Source organism: Canis lupus, chromosome 30 (assembly GCF_003254725.2).
Source record: "Canis lupus dingo isolate Sandy chromosome 30, ASM325472v2, whole genome shotgun sequence".
Classification (NCBI taxonomy): Eukaryota; Metazoa; Chordata; class Mammalia; order Carnivora; family Canidae; genus Canis; species Canis lupus.
In genome coordinates, this window is record NC_064272.1 from 34,911,411 (window position 1) to 34,930,596 (window position 19,186).

General features: G+C 35.2%; 1 protein-coding gene across 7 annotated transcripts in view; it reads left to right on the forward strand.

Moving 5' to 3' along the window:
- Positions 1-19,186, forward strand: part of LRRC49 (leucine rich repeat containing 49) — a 158,834-nt gene that overhangs the window by 86,628 nt on the left and 53,020 nt on the right. For all 7 annotated transcript variants that reach the window (XM_049104437.1, XM_025472296.3, XM_049104438.1 and 4 more), the window contains one exon: positions 12,487-12,634. In XM_049104437.1, the coding sequence (XP_048960394.1) occupies positions 12,487-12,634 (148 nt within the window). The remainder of the gene's footprint in view (positions 1-12,486; positions 12,635-19,186) is intronic.

Sequence of the window (19,186 nt, forward strand, 5' to 3'; positions counted from 1 at the left end):
GGAATATTTACACCATGGAAATTGGCAAATTCTACATCAGTCTGTTATTTTCCCAGAGAGCTGTTTACCTACACAGTGCAGAACTTAGATCTCTTTGCATACAGGAATATTATTTGGCTTGCTTTATAGACAGTGTAATTTTTAAACAATTAATATAAATGTTGAAAGTGGCTAAAATGAACATGCTCTTTAGAATTGTTGTCACACTTTGAGACTGCAAAGAATCCTTCTCTTTTTCTTCTGTAAATTCGTGGAGACTTATTTGCATTCACATGTCACTTTGTAAGAAGAAATAGATCGTGAAGAGCTTTCTTGTCACTTTAAATTTGGGTTCAGTGTCACAAATTAGCATTACAAGAATATTACTATGACTTGAAATCTACTCTTGGTAATTAGAGACATTGTGAATCTCCTGAGACTGAAGTTATGTTGCTTTTTTCTTTTTGCTGCTAGAAAATGAGTAAGCTAATACAGAAAGGTAATAAAATTGTCACCTGCAATTCTGAGACCCTCAGTTCTGTGCTGGTGTCTTTTGTTAGCCAGATTCGTACAGACATAATAGATACTCTCCTTGTTGAATTGTCAATGGCATTGTTGCAGCAAAAGATGCCTAAAGAGACAGTTTAACATTTTCCTCTATTCCGTTTAATTCTTTACATCTCTACCTCCTCCTTTTCACTTCCCTTTTGTTTCTGTCTATAGCCATACTGTTCTATTTATTTTTCTCTGGTGTCCCTTTAGCCTCTCAAATATTAAATTCTTTTAAATACTGTGAAAAGGGCAGCCCCGGTGGCTCAGCGGTTTAGAGCCGCCTTTGGCCCAGGGTGTGACCCTGGAGACCGAGGATCGAGTCCCATGTCAGGCTCCCTGCGAGGAGCCTGCTTCTCCCTCTGCCTGTGTCTCTGCCTCTCTCTCTCTCTCTCTTATGAATAAATAAATAAAATCTTTAAAAAAATAAAATTAAATAAATACATACATATACATACATACCGTGATAAGCAGGTTAAACTACTTTAATAGTTTCCCCAGGGGAAATTTGGAGATCTTCTTCATGTATGTAAAAAAAATTTTGTTTCAACTATAGTTTTGCTTCATGACAAAAAAAAATAATGGTTTATTATTAGGTGTCTTTTTTGGATTCTTTAGAACCATATTGTTTCTAAGAACCCCTTCTACCATTATGCACTAAAAATAATTTTAGTGACTAACATTACTTAAAAAGGTTCAAAATAGATGATTATTTGTTAAGGAGCATCAAACAAGAAAAACAAAAAAGTGAAAGTAATGTAAAGGGAAGAAAAAAAATGTGTTCTAGTTTTGCTTACTGTAATGTCAAAACTAATTATTGGGTTCAGCTGTTGTTCACCTATTCCATTTTTAATAAAAAACAAAACAAAACAAAACAAAACAAAAAAAAGTCCCCCATCTTTTCAGTATTTTAGCAATCATTGCTGATCATTGTCTGGATCCATTATTTCCTTAGGAATTACAAAATAGTGATATTCCATTATTCCTCACCTTTTTAAGCTGTATTTCTTCTATAGATAAAAGTTTTATTAACTTTTTGATTACCTCAAGGAACAGTTTATGCAGGAAAGGCATGTAAATGCTTAATTCCCTTTATTTCCATCCACTAATTTTGTATTTTTTTTACTTTAATTTTTAAACTATTTTCCTACTCTGTGGAAGTTCTGTGTCTTTTCATATCTTCTTGGAGTTTACTTGTGTTTCCAAGCCTGTTTTTCTTTCTTTCTTTTTTTTTTTTTTTAAAGATTTTATTATTTAAAGAGAGAGAGAGTGCTAATAGGGGAAAGGCAGAAAGAGAGGGAGAAAGAGAACCTCAAGCAGACTGTTCTGAGTGCAGAGCTCCACTTGGGCTGAATCTCCTGACCCTGAGATTAGTTTTGCTTACTGTAATGTCAAAACTAATTATTGGATTATGACCTGAGCTGAAATCAAGTCAGAAGCTTAATTCACTGAGGCATCCAGCAGTGGCTGTTTCTAATTCTTGAAATATAATGTTTTTATATCCTATGTTTCATAATCCAGTTATGTGAAAAAAAAGTCGTAGCCAATCTATGTCACCTGTTGTTTCTACTGGCTGTCAGACTGTTTTCTTTCCTTTTGAACTATGAGCTGTATATTTTTTGGTATCCTATCTTTAGGAATTCTTTGGGGTCTTATATGAAGGTAGGTTCCTCCATTGAGGAGTTTCATTTGTTTCTGTCAGATGCCTAGGCATAACCAGCCTTAGATGTCCTCAAAATATCAGTTCTCTTAAAATACTTTAGACCACCCATTTAGTGTGGATTCAGGTTGCAAATTGTGGTTTGTGGTTACATGTAATCAGGGAAGAATTTTTCTTCCTCTTCCTAGCCCCAGGTTTTGAGATGGGCTATATATTTCGGGTAGTGGGTAGGAAAGTTTATATCTAATGAACTCTATGTTAAAAGTCTAGTCTTTGGGTCTCAGACTTATGGATGTCTCCAGTTAGGCTCTCCAACTTGAGTAGCCCCTGGGATTCATCTTCTGTCCCTCAGCTTTGAAGATCGTTATGAACCAAAGTTCAAGTTCATTGGATTCAGTAAATTCTCTTATAGCAAAAAGGTCAGTTTCAACATTTTGGTTATCCCTCAGGGATCCTACTTTTACTTTTTTTTTTAACCTATATATTTCTCATTTTTTAGCAGGTTATGGATGCACTTGAGAATTTTAAAATATATCTTATGTAGCATTTTTAGTTGTTTTTAGCAAGAGGCTCAGTCCACAAACTTCATTCTATTAGGCATACAGATACCTTCATTATCTGCTCTTTTCTTTAACTGTGCTTCAGTCTTTAATCCTTAATTATATGTTATTGTACATATTTGTCTAGATATTTTATATATGTCAGTTGTGTATATTTCATTTCTTGTGAGAACAGGTGATTTATTCTACTGTTCCATTTCATTTCAACCTACTAGTTACATAGTAACTATCCAGTAAAATTTTCACTGATCAATATAAAATAAGTAGGCTTTCTTTAAGATTATTTCAGAGGATATGGTACTTCAATGGTCTAAAAGAATAAAACCCCTTTTTCTAAAGTACCTAACTTATTTTTGGGAGAATTTTCTAATTGGAGAATTTGACTGATATTTGGGGTTTATTAGTTAAATATCTATGTGGTAAATATACATGCATATATGGGAATTTTATTTTTTCCTTTGCATTTCATTAAGTAAGCATAAAATGGACTGAAATATGTTCTTTTCCTTTTGAAATGTGAATTTTGGTCAGTAGGGACACATTGTTCCTGTAGGTTCTTTAGCAGATAAGAAGCAGATGTGGCATTGGGAGGAGACCACTAGGGGAAGAACAAACGTATGAGTAATCTGGAAAAAGATTAAAGTCAAATTATGAATTAAATGTCAGCCTTTAGACCCAAGCTTTTCTATTCTTGGTACTCAGAAGAGACAAGCAACTGAGTATTCTTAAAAAGAGAGAGACTGTTCTTAGAAGCCAGTAGTACTTCACTGTACTTACTGTCTATTTCCAGGTGTTTTTGTTTTACAATCTGATTTTGATTTTCTTTGGTTAGGTAGGATGTAACTCTTCATTAGCCTGGATTTGTACTTAACAGTCTTCTTTCATTTTATTAGAGAATGTCTTTAAAATCATATGTACTTTGTCAGTGCATTTCTAGGAATGTATGGCATGTTTATCGGTCAAATGCCTTGCAGATGGAAATGAAATTTTGTGAGGAATCTTATGGATCAAATATGGATTTATTTTTACTTTAATAAAACTATTCAAACCATACAGGTTCAGTCTGAGTATCAGTGCTAGCAGCCAATCTGGAAAGGGTTGCCAGGACTGTACCTGCTAAAGATAGCCATGATTTCCCCATTCCTGGTGTCCCTTTGGTTATGTTTGAATTATAAGCAGACCAGATAGACATCAGCAGGTCTTCTAGATCTCTGAAAGAGTGCTTCATAATGACTACATTCACTGGACATATTTCCTTCTATATTCACTAATGTGCTTTATATATACATTTTTTTGTGCTTTATATTTTAATTCAGTGAAGATGCTGTGTAGTTTTGTGTTTAACACCACCCATTTGGTAATTATTGGACTAGTTACATTCCCCAAAGGAATACTTGAGTGTTAGGGCTAGAAACAATTACAGTCATTTTAGTTTAAAATTATACTTGCAATAAGAAATAAATCATAGGGACGTCTGGATGGTGCAGTTGGTTAAATATCTAACTCTTGGTTTGGGCTCAGGTCATGATCTCGGGGTTGTGGGATTGAGCCTCATGTTGGGATCTGTGCTCAGCTTGGAGTCTGTTCAGGATTCTCTCTCTCTTTAAAATAAGTAAATAAATCTTTAAAAAAGAAATCATAGACTCTTTGCAATCCAACTTATAAATAAATACTAAATAACAATAAAATCAGAAATTATCTACAATAAAATGAAGTTTTCCAGCTTCTCTATGTTTGTGGACATATTGTTTCCATTTTTCAGTGAACATACCTGATTAGTGACAGATATCAGATCATAATGACTCCATTTTGTTTTGTTTTATTTTAGCACAAAGTGAATTTATTAGTGGATGTATAAAAACTCACAGGAATGAAAGAAAAGGAGAACATTGTTTGGGAATAACAGGAACTAGTAGTAGTAAGTTTAGGGAATTAGAAATCATCTGACATTAGGGCTCTAATGCCTTCACTGGAGGAATCAACTCCCTTTATTTCTTCAATGCTTAATTTAAAAAAATTTTAAAAGGAACATATATTTATTTTATTTTTAAAATTAAATTCAATTAATTAACGTATAGTGTATTACTAGTTTCAGAAGTAGAGTTCAGTGATTCATTAGTCTTAAATAATATCCATTGCTCATTACCTCATGTGCCCACATTTAAGAAATGTCCATCACCCAGCATCCCCCCACCTTCCTCCCCTCCAGCAACCCTCAGTTTATTTCCTATGATTAAGAGTCTCATGGTTTGTCTCCCTCTCTGATTTCATCTTATTTTTATTTTTCTCTCCTTTTCCCTATGCTTCTCAGTTTTGTTTCTTAAATTCCACATATGAGTGAAATCACATATGATAATTGTCTTTCTCCAACTGGCTTATTTCTCTTAGCATAACACTCTCTAGGTTCATCCATGTCATTGCAAATAGCAAGATTTCATTTTTTATGGCTGAATAGTATTCCATTGTATATATATACCACACCTTCTTATTCATTCATCTGCCATTGGACATCTGGGCTCTTTCCATTGATTGTTGTGGATATTGCTGCTATAAACATTGGGGTGTAGGTGCCCCTCAGATCACTACATTTGTATCTTTGGGGTAAATATTTGGTAGTGCAAATACTGGGTCACAGGATAGCTCTGTTTTCAACTTTTTGAGGAACCACCATACTGTTTTTCAGAGTGGCTGAATCAGCTTGCATTCCCACCAACAGTGTAAGAGAGTTCCCCTTTTCCACATCTTTGCCAACATATGTCGTTTCCTGACTTGTTAGTTTTAGCCATTCTAGCCCATGTGAGGGGGTATCTCATTGTGGTTTTGATTTGTATTTCCCTGATGCCAAGTGATGTTAAGCATTTTTTCATGTGTCTGTTGGTCCTTTGTATACCTTCTTTGGAGAAATGTCTGTTCAAGATTGTAATGATTCCTAAAAGCATGATATCTTTTACATAATTCTAAGACTAATTTAAGAAAAATTATTTATTAATGTTTACATCGAGGATAAGCCTTTTTTGAAATTATACAAATTCATCATATTCTTTCATTCACCAGAACTTTTCTGCATACTTGCTAGATGCTAGACACTATGTTAGGTTAGGTTTTGAGACAGTGGTCACAGCACATTTCTAGCTATCAAGAACCTTACAGTTTAATTCTGTTTAGATATATATGCTGGGCCATTGAAGAAAAATGCTCCTCAGCATAGAAGAGTTCTCTTGCCTCTACTGGCCCTGTTGCCTCTGCTTCTCACATTACTTAATTTCTTAAAGGTTGAAATTAGTATCCTATCCTGTGGTAGTTGGAGGAAAACTTAATGAAAGGCTTTTTGAAATATGTCCTAATAGCCATGGATCACCATGGAACAGTATTATAACATACTGTTCCAGATAAAGGAGACCTGATAGATGAAAAGATGATCTGTCAAATGTATTTTTTGGTATATTTAAATTTTTGTATTTTTTGATTGGTAAATCAATACATTGATATATGATTTACATGTAATAAATAGCAGCCATGTTAAGTGCAGACTTCAAGGAATTTTGACAAAGTAACCACTACCCAATCATTAACTGACAAAAGAAACCTGGGCATTATTCTAGATTTCTCTTCCTCACATACAAATAAGTACTAGTTTCTTTACATGCTATCCCCTGACTTCCATAGAACTTATCCCCTCCTCTTTACTCTCATGGCTTCTACCTTAGTTTTTGATATGTTAAACTCTTCTCCTTTTACCTCTAGTTATTGCAGTCTCTAATTAATTTTTTTGCTCTTAACTCATTTATTTCCCTTATACTTTCCATAATGTTACTAATTATTCTCATAACTACTAATTATTTTAATCCTATTAGCACCCCTCTCCCTTGCTTAAAATCCCTTGATGAATCTTCACAGTTCTCATTCTCAGTCACTAACTTCTGAGTAAGAGATTATTTCCCAGCAACTGACTTGGTGACATTAACAGAATAGGAATACACATAGAGAAGCAGATTTGTGGATGGAAGATGACTTCTATGACTTAACAGTGTAGGAGAAAGACAAATTTGTCTTGTGTTTCAGTTTTGAAATTATCAGAAACATTTTTATTTGATTTTAACTATGGAATCAACTGTGAGGAAAGAATAGTATTTTTAAAAGATCCTTTAAGCACCAGACATTTTTCTGAAATATTTTATGTTGATGGGGAAAAATAACTTTGTTAATGCTATATGGGAAAAATTACAATGTTTTTTTTTAAGATTTTATTTTTTTATTCATGAGAGACACAGAGAGAGAGAGGCAGAGACACAGGCAGAGGGAGAAGCAGGCTCTATGCAGGGATCCCGATGTGGGACTCCATCCATCCCAGGTCTCCAGGATCACGCCCTGGGCTGAAGGCAAGTGCTACACTGCTGAGCCATCCAGGCATCCCGAAAAATTACAGTGTTTATTCAAGTTTATTTATACTTGTAATGATTAAGTTAATGAACTCTCATTTTCACTTGTATATACTAGCCTTTTAAAAAAATGTCTTCCCATTTGATACTGTTCAAATGTCAGTACTACCAAAAGCCATATATAGATTCAATGCATTCCCTATCAATATTCCAGTAGCATTTTTTACAGGAAAAACACTCCTAAAGTTTATTAGAATCATAAAAGACCCTGAAATAGCCAAAGAAATCTTGAGAAAGAATAACAAAAAAGGAGGCATCACATTTCCTGATTTCAAACTATAGTATAAAGCCATAGTCATTAAAACAGTATGTTACTGGAATAATAAACAGACAAATAGACCAATGAAATGAAATTAAGAGCTCAGAAATAAACCTAAGTATAACAGGTCAACTTATATTTGACAAGGGAGCCAGTACTCCTCAATGGAGAAAAGACAACCTCTTTGATAAATGTTGCTAGGATAATTGGATTCCCACATGTAAAAGAATGAACCTAGACTCTTACCTTACACCACTCACAAAAATGAACTCAAAATGGATTAACAACTTAAATGTAAGCCTAGATGGCTCAGTTGGTTAAGCATCTGACTCTTGATCTTAGCTCAAGTCTTGATCTCAGTGTTGTGAGTTTAAGCCCTACATTGGGCTCCATGCTGGGTGGGCCCAAAAAATAAATGTAAGATCTAAAACCCTGAAACTCATAGAAGAATACATAGAAGTAAAGCTCTGGACATGTGTCTTGGTAATGATTTTTAAAAATATGACACATAAAGCACAAGCAACAAATAAAACAAATAGTACTGCATCAAACTAAAAGCTTCTGTACTGCAAAAGAAATCATCAACAAAGTGAAAAGACAACGTATGCAATGCAGTGAGAAAAATATTTGCAAACCATGTATCTGATAAGGTATTAATATCCCAAATACATAAAGAACTCATATAATTCAATAGCAAAAAACAAATAACCCGATTAAAAAATGGGCAAAGGACTTGAATAGACATTTCTTCAAAGAAGATACACACAAGGCCAACAGGTACATGAAAAGATGCTCAACATCACTAGTCATTAGGGAAATGCAAATTAAAACCATAATGAGTTATCACCTCATGCCTGTTAGAATGACTGTCATCAAAAAAACAAGAAATAACAAGTGCTGTATGGATGTGGAAAAAAGGGAACCCTGTGCACTGTTAGTGGGATTATTAATTCGTATGACCACTATGGATAAACAGTATGGAGGATCTTCAGAAAATTAAAAACAGAGCTACAATAATATCCAGCAATTTCACTTCTTGGAATATACTCAAAGGAAATGAAAACTCTAACTTGAAAAGATATCTGTACCATCCTGTTCAGAACAACATTATTACAATAACCAAGCCATGGAAATAAGTGTCCATTATGGATGAATGGACAAAGTTATGTTATATACATGCATGAATATATACACAGGAATATTATTCAGCCATAAGAAGTAAGGAAATCCTACCATTTGTGACAACATGGATGCAGCCTGAGGCATTGCACAGTGAAATAAGTCAGAGAAAAATAGATATTTTATGATCTCACTTATATGTGGAATCTAAAAACAAAACTAAGCTCATAGAAAAAGAGATCAGACTTGTGGTTACCGAAGGTAGAAGATGAGGGGAGGGGGAATTGGAAGAAAGTTGTCAAAAAGTTCAAACTTCTAGTTATAAGATAAATAAGTACTGGAGCACCTGAGAGGCTAATTTCATTAAGCATCTGACTCTTGGTTCTGCTCAGGTCGTAATCTCATGGGTCATGGGACTGAGCTTGTGTCAGGCTCCATGCTTAGCACAAAGTCGGCTTGAAAATTCTCTCTCTCAGCTCTTCCTCTGATTCCCACATGCTCTCTGTCTTCCTCGCTCTAAAATATATAAATCTTTTTTAAAAAAGATAAATAGACATAAAGTACTATATGATGACCACAGTTAACACTGCTATGTGATATATAGGAAAGTTGTTAAGAAGGTAAATGCTATGGGGCACCTGGGAGCTCATTTGGTTAAACGTCTAACTCTTGATCTCAGCTCAGGTCTTGATCTCAGGGTCGTGAGTTCAAGCCCCACATAGGGCTCCATGCTAGATGTGGGGCCTACTTAAAAAAAAAAAGAAAGAAAGTGCTATGAGTCCTCATCACCAGGAGGAAATTTTTTTCTTCTCTCTTTCATTCTTTCTTTCTTTTGTATTGTATTTATATGAGAAAATGGATGTTAGCTGAGCCTCTTATGGTCATCATTTATATAACCATTCACCTTCAGTAGGTTATGTATATATATATAACCATTATGCTCTTTGCCTTAGATTTATATAATGATGTATGTCAATTATTTCTCAATAAAGGTGGGGGAAAATATCTTCCCATAATTATCTAATAAACATGTCTCAAAAACTATAATGAACTTATGAATTCTGAGATGGTTAAAATAATTTGTAAGGTAAAATAATTGATACGAAAGATCTTTTTACCTTGAATGGGAGGAAACAATGGAAGAAATATTTAAATATGACAGTAGAGAAATAATGAACTTTATTCTTGCTGTAGACCTTGCCTTGACCTTAATTGTCAATATATTATTTATTTCCTATGCCATAAATATTCTATATCCTATAGCTTTTCTTAACACAGGAAGAAGGGGGGATATTCAATATAGTACCTGAATAAAGGAAATACTTTTAGGTCTAAATGTTTACATTAGCTATTTGAATAGTCATTGAATGAGAATGATGTAAATGATTTTTACTAACTTACTTTGGGGTATATTTAGAAAAGTGAGTGTTCCCTTTAAAAATTGAAGGTCCAAAAAAAAATTAAAAATAGAAGGGCCTAAAAAAATTAAAAATAGAACTAAAATTAGTTGAGCAATTCAACTTTTGGGTATTTATCCAAAGAAAATTTTAAAAAAATAACTTGAAAAGATAGCTGCATATTCATAGCAGCATTATTTACAGTAGCCACACAATGGATTAGCCATAAAAAAGAAGGAAATCTTGCTATTTGTAATGACATGGATGGAGGTAGAAAAATAATGCTAAATAAAATAAGTCAGAGAAAGACAAATACCATATGATTTCACTTACATGTGGAATTTAAGAAACAAATGAGTAAAGGGAAAAAAGAGAGAGTCAAACCAAGAAATAGACTCTTAATTATAGAGAACAAACTGATGGTTTCTAAAAGGGAAGGAGAGCAGTTAATAGATGATGGGGATTAAGGAGAGAACTTGTCATGATGAGCACAAGGTGATGTATGGAAGTTTTAAATCACTATATTATACACCTGAAACTAATGCAACACTGTATATTAACTAACTGGAATTAAAATAAAAACTTAACCACTCCACCAAGGTCTTAAAACTTAGGAAACGACTCAATTATAAAATGAACATAAGCTAAAAATGCAAAGAAGGTATACAGATGGCAAATATACATATGAAAAAATGTTCAGCATCCTTTGATAGTAGGGAATTGCACATTAAAACAATGAGAGACCACTATGTACCTATTGGAATGACTAATATAAAAAAAAGCTGGCAAATACCAAATGCTTATGAGACTGTGAAGCTGGTAGGGAATGCAAGAGGTTAGTTACAGCCACTTTGGAAGACAGTTCGGCAAGTTTCTCACAAAGCTAAACATAGTCTTACCATATAATCTAGTAATTGCACTCTTAAGTATTTACCCAATTGAATTTGAAAACATGTTCACACAGAAACCTGCAGACAAATATTTATAGCAGCATTATTCATCATCACTAAACTCTGGAAGTAACCAAGATGTCTTCAGTAGGTGAATGGATAAAGAAACTGAGGGACATCCAGACAATGGAATATCACTCAATGATAAAAGAGAGCATGTATGCTTGAAGACACAGAAAAGACATGAAAGAACCTTAAATGCATATTTCTAAGTGTCAGAAGTCAGTGTGAAAAGGCTATATTCTGTATGATTCCAACTATATGGCATTCTGGAAGAGGCAAAAATATAAAGCCCACAAAAAGATGAGTGGTTGCCAGAGATTGAAGGGGAGAGGGGAGGGTTGAATAGGATTTCTTAGGGTCATGGAGCTCTTCTATATGATACTTATGCATTTGTCAAGACCCACAGAATTTTACAGCACAGAGTGAACCTTAATGTATGCAAATTAAAATATTTAGGAGTTTAGAGGATCCCAGGAAGGAATGAATATAGACTATGACAAGAGAAGCTAACTTTCAGTTATATGAAACAACCCCCTGAAGGGGTGGGGGGAGGGGAGATACTGACCTTAAGTAACTTTGAAACGAGTATGTAAGACTAAATGCTAAAGGAATTACACATGATGGTTGTATTTAATAAAGTTGTTACCCATGGGGATTTAGGTTGAAAATTCTGATACCACTATGCATATATTCTGGAATTGAATAATTCAGTAAATGGATGAGAGCTGGTATGAGTCAGATTTCTCCTTGTTGGAGTAGGAATTTACAGATAAGCAAGGGAAAGAGACTAGAATGATCCTTTTGATAATAGATTAGAGTTGGAGAGCATCAAAAAAAAATTGGAGAACATCAGTGTAAACTCATGTTTAGCTTAATATAGACATAGATGGTTAAATGTTATAGGTAGGGCAACCCGGGTGGCTCAGCGGTTTGGCGCCTGCCTTCAGCCCAGGGTGTGATCCTGGAAACCCAGGATCGAGTCCCACATTGGGCTTCCTGCGTGGAGCCTGCTTCTCCCTCTGCCTGTGTCTGTGCCTCTGTCTCTCTCTCTGTGTCTCTTTCATGAATAAATAAAGAAAATCTTTTAAAAAAATAATAAATGTTATAGGTAATATGTATACACACAGGTTAGTATACAAACATACACTTCCTTGTTCTATGAGTAGAGGACATGAAAAAAATAACGCCCCAGTGGCAAACAGTATGCCTAGCCACCAGACCTTTGGTTCCACTGCCATTCTCCAATAAAAGGAACCATGGCTCCTTGGAGGAAGTGGCTGATTCTAGGACTGGGGTAGGAAATATATGATATGAGTCTTGAGAATCTTAAAGTGCCAGAAAGTAAGGAATGAATGAATTGTAAATAATTATATATTAATTGTAAAAAAAATGTACTCTACTACTACTAGATGTTTATAATAGAGGAAACTGGGTGCAGAGTATATGGGAACTCTATATTCTCAATTTTTCTATAAATCTAAAACTATTCTAAAATAATAATGTATATTAAATAAATGAAAGTACTATTGGAAGGTCTCACAGTAATCCAGTGGTTTCCGTCTCTCCTGCAGTTTTGAAAGTGTTTGCTGCCTTGCTGACTCTTCTTCTCTCTCAGACATCACTTTTGATGGCAATCCAATAGCTCAAGAGTCATGGTACAAACACACTATCCTTCAGAATATGATGCAGCTGCGCCAGCTAGATATGAAGAGAGTCACGGTGAGCGCTCTTATGAAGTACTTATTATATTGTCTTCCTTACTGTGGGTTAGGAGGTTGGGGTGCATATTCTTTGCATGAAATCCTTCTTAGTTTTAATAAACTGTGGCGTATCATTGCTATATAATTCATAATTATAATTACAGATTTTTTTTACCACCTGTGCCTCATTCCCAATGTTAGATAACAAAAAATTGAACTGAGTAAATTTAAAAGATCAAATTGGCTTTATTAATTCATAAATTGAGCAGCATCTCATCTAGCAAGTAGAGGGGACTTCCCAATGACTACAGAAAAGGAATGGTTTTTAAAGGTAGGGAGTGGAAAAAGGGAAATTATAAGCAAAGGATCCATTGTTTTAGGTAAGGTCATCCTTCTGAAGGGAAGAGAAGAGGTCTATCAGTAAATTTTCTAGTTCTGACCAGGAAAATCCCAGGTTGACTGGTTACAGATTACATTTCTGGGGAAGGGAGGGTTTCTAAACTACAGTTAGGTTAAGTAGTAAGTCTTGGTTTACTGGCTTGTGGCCTTAACATAAGTGATGCCATTTTGGGTCTGTGGTTTCCTTTTTAGCAGGCTTAAAAAAATAATAATTAAAAGTAAGCATCATGATTATCTAAATTAATCATCATGATTATTTTTCATTCTGGCTTGATACCCAGCTAAAAATTTACTTTGGAATGGATGAGTAAGAATGTCATTCATAAGTTACATAATGTAATGTTTCAGAACATGGGAGCCAAAGCCAGAGTGCTTGCGTCTGAATCCTGACTTGACCATTTTTTAGCAAAATGACCTTTGGCAATTTACTTGACCTTTTTATATCTCCTTTTTCTCAAAGTAAAATGGGAGGATCATGATGTCATAGGATTGTTGTTAAGATAAAATAAAGCACTGAATCTTAGAACAGTGTGAGGTTCAAAGTAAGCATCACATGGAACTGTTGTGCTTGCTGTTGATGCCATACCTTTCAAAATAGCTTTTTTTTATTCATTATATCTCCATGTTAGATATTTTCTATATTTCAATTTTTTTTTAAGATTTTATTTAGGGGCACCTGGGTGACTTAGTTGGTTAAGCATTTGCCTTTGGCTCAGGTCATGATCCCAGGGTGTTGGGATCGAGCCCTACGTTGGTCTCCCTGCTGGGCTGGGAGCCTGCTTCTCCTTCTCCCTCTGCCTACTGCTCCTCCTGTTTGTGTGTGCTCTCTCTCTGTTGAATAAATAAAATCTCTAAAAAAATAAATAAATAGTTTATTTATTTGAGAGAGAGATAGCACAAACAAGGAGTTTCCTATATGTGTTTATTTCCTTTCCTTCTCTATCTCACACAGTGCCTGAGAATGTAGTAATATTCAATGAAGTCTTGATTGAGTGAAATTGATCTACTTTCATGCCAGAAATAAAGTAGAATGACGCTATATATAATCATTGTCTTCGTACATTCTATGAGTTGTGTTTGCCTGATGAGGAAATGAGAGAAAATCACCTGGCATGGGAGCAGGGCTAGCTTTTCTGCTAAACACAGAGCAGCAGTCCTTGTACATCTGCTCCTTTACTGTTTAATTTGAGAAATTTAAAAAAATGTCTTAGTAAAAGCTTTATTTGAGGTATAATGGGCATAAAATTAATTGTACATGTTAAGTGTACAAGTTGATAAATTTTGACATGTATATCACCTGTGAAACATCACCACAGTCAAGCTTATTAATAATTCCCTACCCAACAGATTTTCTTCATGCTCCTTTGTTACCCCTCCTTTCCACCTCTCCCCACCTAACCTCCATCCCCAGGCAACTACTGATATACTTCTTGACATTATAGGTTAGTTTCCATTTTCCAGAATTAATGAAAACAATTTTAAAGTTACAGAAAAGTTGTAAATACAGTAGAAAAAACTTTTTTTTCTTTTTCTTTTTTTTTTTTTAAACTATTTGAGAGTAAGCTGCTGACTGGGTCACCCAGTAGTCCTGAACACTATAAAGTGTATTTTCTCAAAGCAAAGACATTTCTCCTACATAAATGCAGTTTAACCAACGAAATTAGGAGGTAAACACTGAATAATTACAATGTCTAATTCTCTCACACTACTCTCAAATTTTACCAATTATGTCAATAATTTCTATATAGTGAAATGACCTAGTTTGGAATTATATATTACATATAGGTGCATTTGGTTGTCATGTCTCTCTCATCACTATTTTTTAGGAGCAGTTTCTCAGTTTTTCCTTGACTTTCATGACTAACATTTATGAAGATTATAGGTCAGTTTGTAGAATGACCCTTAATTCAGGCTATTTAATTTTTTCTCACCATCACTTTTTATAGATTTTTGCCTAAATATCATAGAAATGATTTTGATTTTTCTCATTGCATCCTATCAAGTGGTATATAATTTCTGTTTATCCATTTATTGATATTGGCCACTTTAATTAAGATGATGTCTGTCAGCCTTCTCCGGTGAAGTTACTCTCTTTCCCTTTATAATTTTAGTCCTCATAAGATCCCTCCTTATTTGTTTATTCATATCAGTATGGACTGAGTATTTAGTCTTACCTTTTGTTTATGACTTTTTAGTAACTTCAGTGTAGAAACAGCATACCTTTTTAAAGATTTTATTTATTATTTATTTATTTATTTATTTATTTAATTTATTTAATTTATTTAATTTATTTAATTTATTTAGAGAGAGAAAGGGGGCAGCCCGGGTGGCCCAGCAGTTTGGCACCGCCTTCGGCCCGGGGTGTGATCTGGGAGACCCAGGATCAAGTCCCACATCGGGCTCCCTGCATGGACCCTGCTTCTCCCTCTGCCTGTGTCTCTGCACCACCCCTCTCTGTGTCATGAAGAAATAAATAAAAGCTTTAAAAATTTTTTTGAAAAATGAAAGAAAGAAAGGTTGAGAGAGAGCATGTGCAAGTAGGAGGGAGAGAGACAAGCATACTCTGTGCTGAGCACAGAGCCCAACATGGGGCTTGATCCCAGGATCCTGAGATCATGACCTGAGCCAAAATCCAGAGTCAGATACTTAACTAACTGAGCCACCCAAGGGCCAGGAAAGAGTCTATCTTTTAATAGACTTTCTGTTAACAGAGTTGGCAAACAATGGCACCTGTTTTTGTAAACAAAGTTGTATTGGAACACAGTTGTGTCCATGAATATATTATCTATATATGCTTTGATGCTACAATGACAGATGACAGAATTCAGTAGTTGCTAAAGAAATTATATGGCCTGTAAGTCTAAAATATTTACCATCTGGCTAGAAAAGTTTGCTGACACCAGTTCTATACCATTTTTTTCTCTTTGAAAATGATATCTTCATTAACTTTTATGTAATTTACCATGTAAACATTCCAGCCCATGTGGATTATACAAATATTCAATGAACCTCTGTGCACTAGAGCTGTGTGCTGAGGACGCAGTGAACTCGGGAACTCTAGAATATTTATAATTTTCAAGGGAAACACAGTGATTTTGAGATCTGTGAGACACTGAGAAGACTACTAGCTCAAGGTCCTTTGCCATTTCAATATGAGATCACACTATATTTACCTCCATGGTATCATCTCTTTGTAAAGCTGAGCTTTTCAGTGGTCGTTTTGATAAAACCACCATAATACCATGCCCAAATCAGTATGGAACAGAAAATGAGGTTCCCAGTGTCCAGTCTAAATACATTTGAGAAGTTGTGTAATGCCCTACAGATACACAGATTTCATTGGTAAGTAATTGTGGTTCTTTAAGAATGGTATTAAAAAAAAAAAAAAGAATGGTATATATTTTCTTTCAATTTACGTGTATTATTATTTTTTCAAATGGCTACTAAGTTGCTAGAACATGAATACTTGATAAGTTTTTTACTAACTACCTAGTAAACAGAGCTATTAACACATTTCTTTTGACTTAGGCACCATGAAAAAATTCTTGAGCATTCTTAGGTGCATTGAACTGAAAAGTTCCTGCACTAGGATCTGTATTAGACACTAGAGATGACAAGATCAGAATCATAATCCATGCCCTCAAGTTACTCACTGTCTAGTGCAGACAGATTATAATTCAAAATGCCAAGCTAGAAAAGATAGCTCGATAGATGTATTTATGTATGTACACACACTCACACCCACATGCGCCTGCACACGCACACAGCATGGTAACGCTGAAGGGTAAAGCACCCCTACATCTACCAGAGAAATAGGAGAAGTTCCAAAGGAGAAAATACTTGACTTGGGCTTGAAGAGTGGTTAAAAAGGAGGAGGATATATCTGTGGAGAGTGTCCCAGGGAGAATGGAGGCATGCAAAATGCAGAGAGATGTGAGAGAATATAGCAAATGGATAGCAAATGTACTCAGTTTACACAGAGGACAGGAGTGGGAGCAGAAGGTGTCTGACAGTCAGGCCTAGGCCATGAAGGGCATTTTGTGTCCTAATGAAGAGTTGAGCTTTTCATCTAAGAATAGAAAGCCCTAGGAGAGTTGAAGGCAGTTAAATTACATTTGCCTGTCAAAAATTTGTTTTTCTGGGCAGCCCGGGTGGCTCAGCAGTTTCGCGCCAGCTTCAGCCCAGGGCGTGATCCAGAGGACCCAGGATCGAGTCCCACATCGGGCTCCCTGCATGGAGCCTGCTTCTCCCTCTGCCTGTGTCTCTGCCTCTCTCTTCCTGTGTCTCCATGAATAAATAAATAAAATCTTTAAAAAATATTTGTCTTTCTGGATAGCAGCCCAGGGGATGGATTGGGGAGGATAGGATGGATGAGATGAGAAGCAGGAAGATTAGTTAGGGTGAGAGCTTCTGGGTGGTTGTGGGGGGAATCTGATCCAGAGGAACGGCAAAAGGTAATATGAGGGCAAAAGAGAATATAAATTGATGGCCTCAGTTCTGATTTTGCTTTTGTTATCTCTGTTAAGAAGAATGACTTTTAGTCAGTAAAGAGTAGAAATAAATATTACTAAGAAGAAAATGAAGCCTACGCTAGGTGAATAGATAAGTGTGATCTAGAGCAGGGGCTGGCAAACCTTATCTATAAAGGGTCTGATAGTAAATATTTTAGGCTTTGACAACTATACAGTCTGTTAAAAACTACTGAACTCATTATAGTCTGACAGGAGGCATAGACAGTACGTAAATGAATGAGCATGCCTCTGTGCCAATAAACCTTTACAAAAACAGGTGACAGACTGTGTTTGCTATGCTTGATCTAGAGCACTGAATAAACGTAGCAAATAAATTGCTAGACCTTTGAAAGTTATATCGGAGAAACAGTGTAGAACAGTAGAGTAGCTGCAGCTGCAAGGTAAGATGAACTAGTTGGTCTTTTTATCATAGAAGGAAAGAATATAAATTTCATAAATTATGATAGTAAACTTAATGTTTAGTAGGAAAGAAATATAAATTGGATTATTAGAGTTGTGAGTACTAAGGGAATTGGTCACTAGGAGGCAGCAGTAATTCACTAACAACAATTCATGCCAGACAAGAAAATTAATTTTCTAGTTTGGACATTGTAAATAGGCCCTCTCAAGAGTAGCGTTGGAGATAGTGTTTTGGTATTTAAGCAAAGCTTTTGACAAAGTCTTTTGTGATACTGCTTTGAGTAAGTTGTATGACAACATAGTTAAGTGAATTTATGATTCTAATGTTTCACGGCACAGGAAGCAATGAATTAATGCCAGCCTGTAGAAAATTCTCTACTGGCATGCCTTGAGGCTTTTTCCTTGGGCCCCTTTGATTAAGCATTTTTGTTAATGACTAAATGAGAATATTTCTGTTATTCTGATATAGGATGTGATTGACAGAAACTGGAGAACTTGGAGATCCTGATATACTGGTTAATCAAAACAGAATACCAAAGTAGCTCAATAATCTCAGAACAGGGTTTGGCAAACTGTAGCCTGGGGGCCAGATCCATTCTGCATGCTGGTTTTGAGCAGCTCTCAAGAGAAGAATGGTTTATATATTTTAAAAGCATCGTATTAAAAAAGAAAAGAAAAACAACATGTGATAGAGATCTTTGTGGGTCACACAGCCTAAAATATTTAATATCTGGACCTTTACAGAAAAATATTGCTGACCTCTAGTGTAGAAAAACAAGCAAAATTTAGCAAGATAAAAATAGATATATTGAAAATCCCGGACTTTACTCCCTGACAACAAACAGTTCTCAGCAGAAACACAGATTTATGTGAGATGAGACTTAGCAAATTAAGTTCAAGTTGAGTTAATTGTGAGATGCGATCATTAGAGGTTATAGAAATAGAGAATTCAGAAAAATAGAGAGAGTAGCCCCCATTTTTTTCTTCGATGCTCAGATTACACCTGAACTATTAGTTTTAGAGGGGTGACAATAAACTAGAGTGTTTCCAGAAAACCCGGCACAAATTGGAGAAGACATAAGGAAGATACTATAGTGGTATGCAAATATATTCACAACTGTTGGTAAAAAAATAGACACATTTTGGGGGCTAGAACAAGGACAACTATATAGACAATTCTAGGATATGCAGAATTCTCTCCTTTTTAATTTCTAAGGCAGTACTTTACTAACATAGGCACT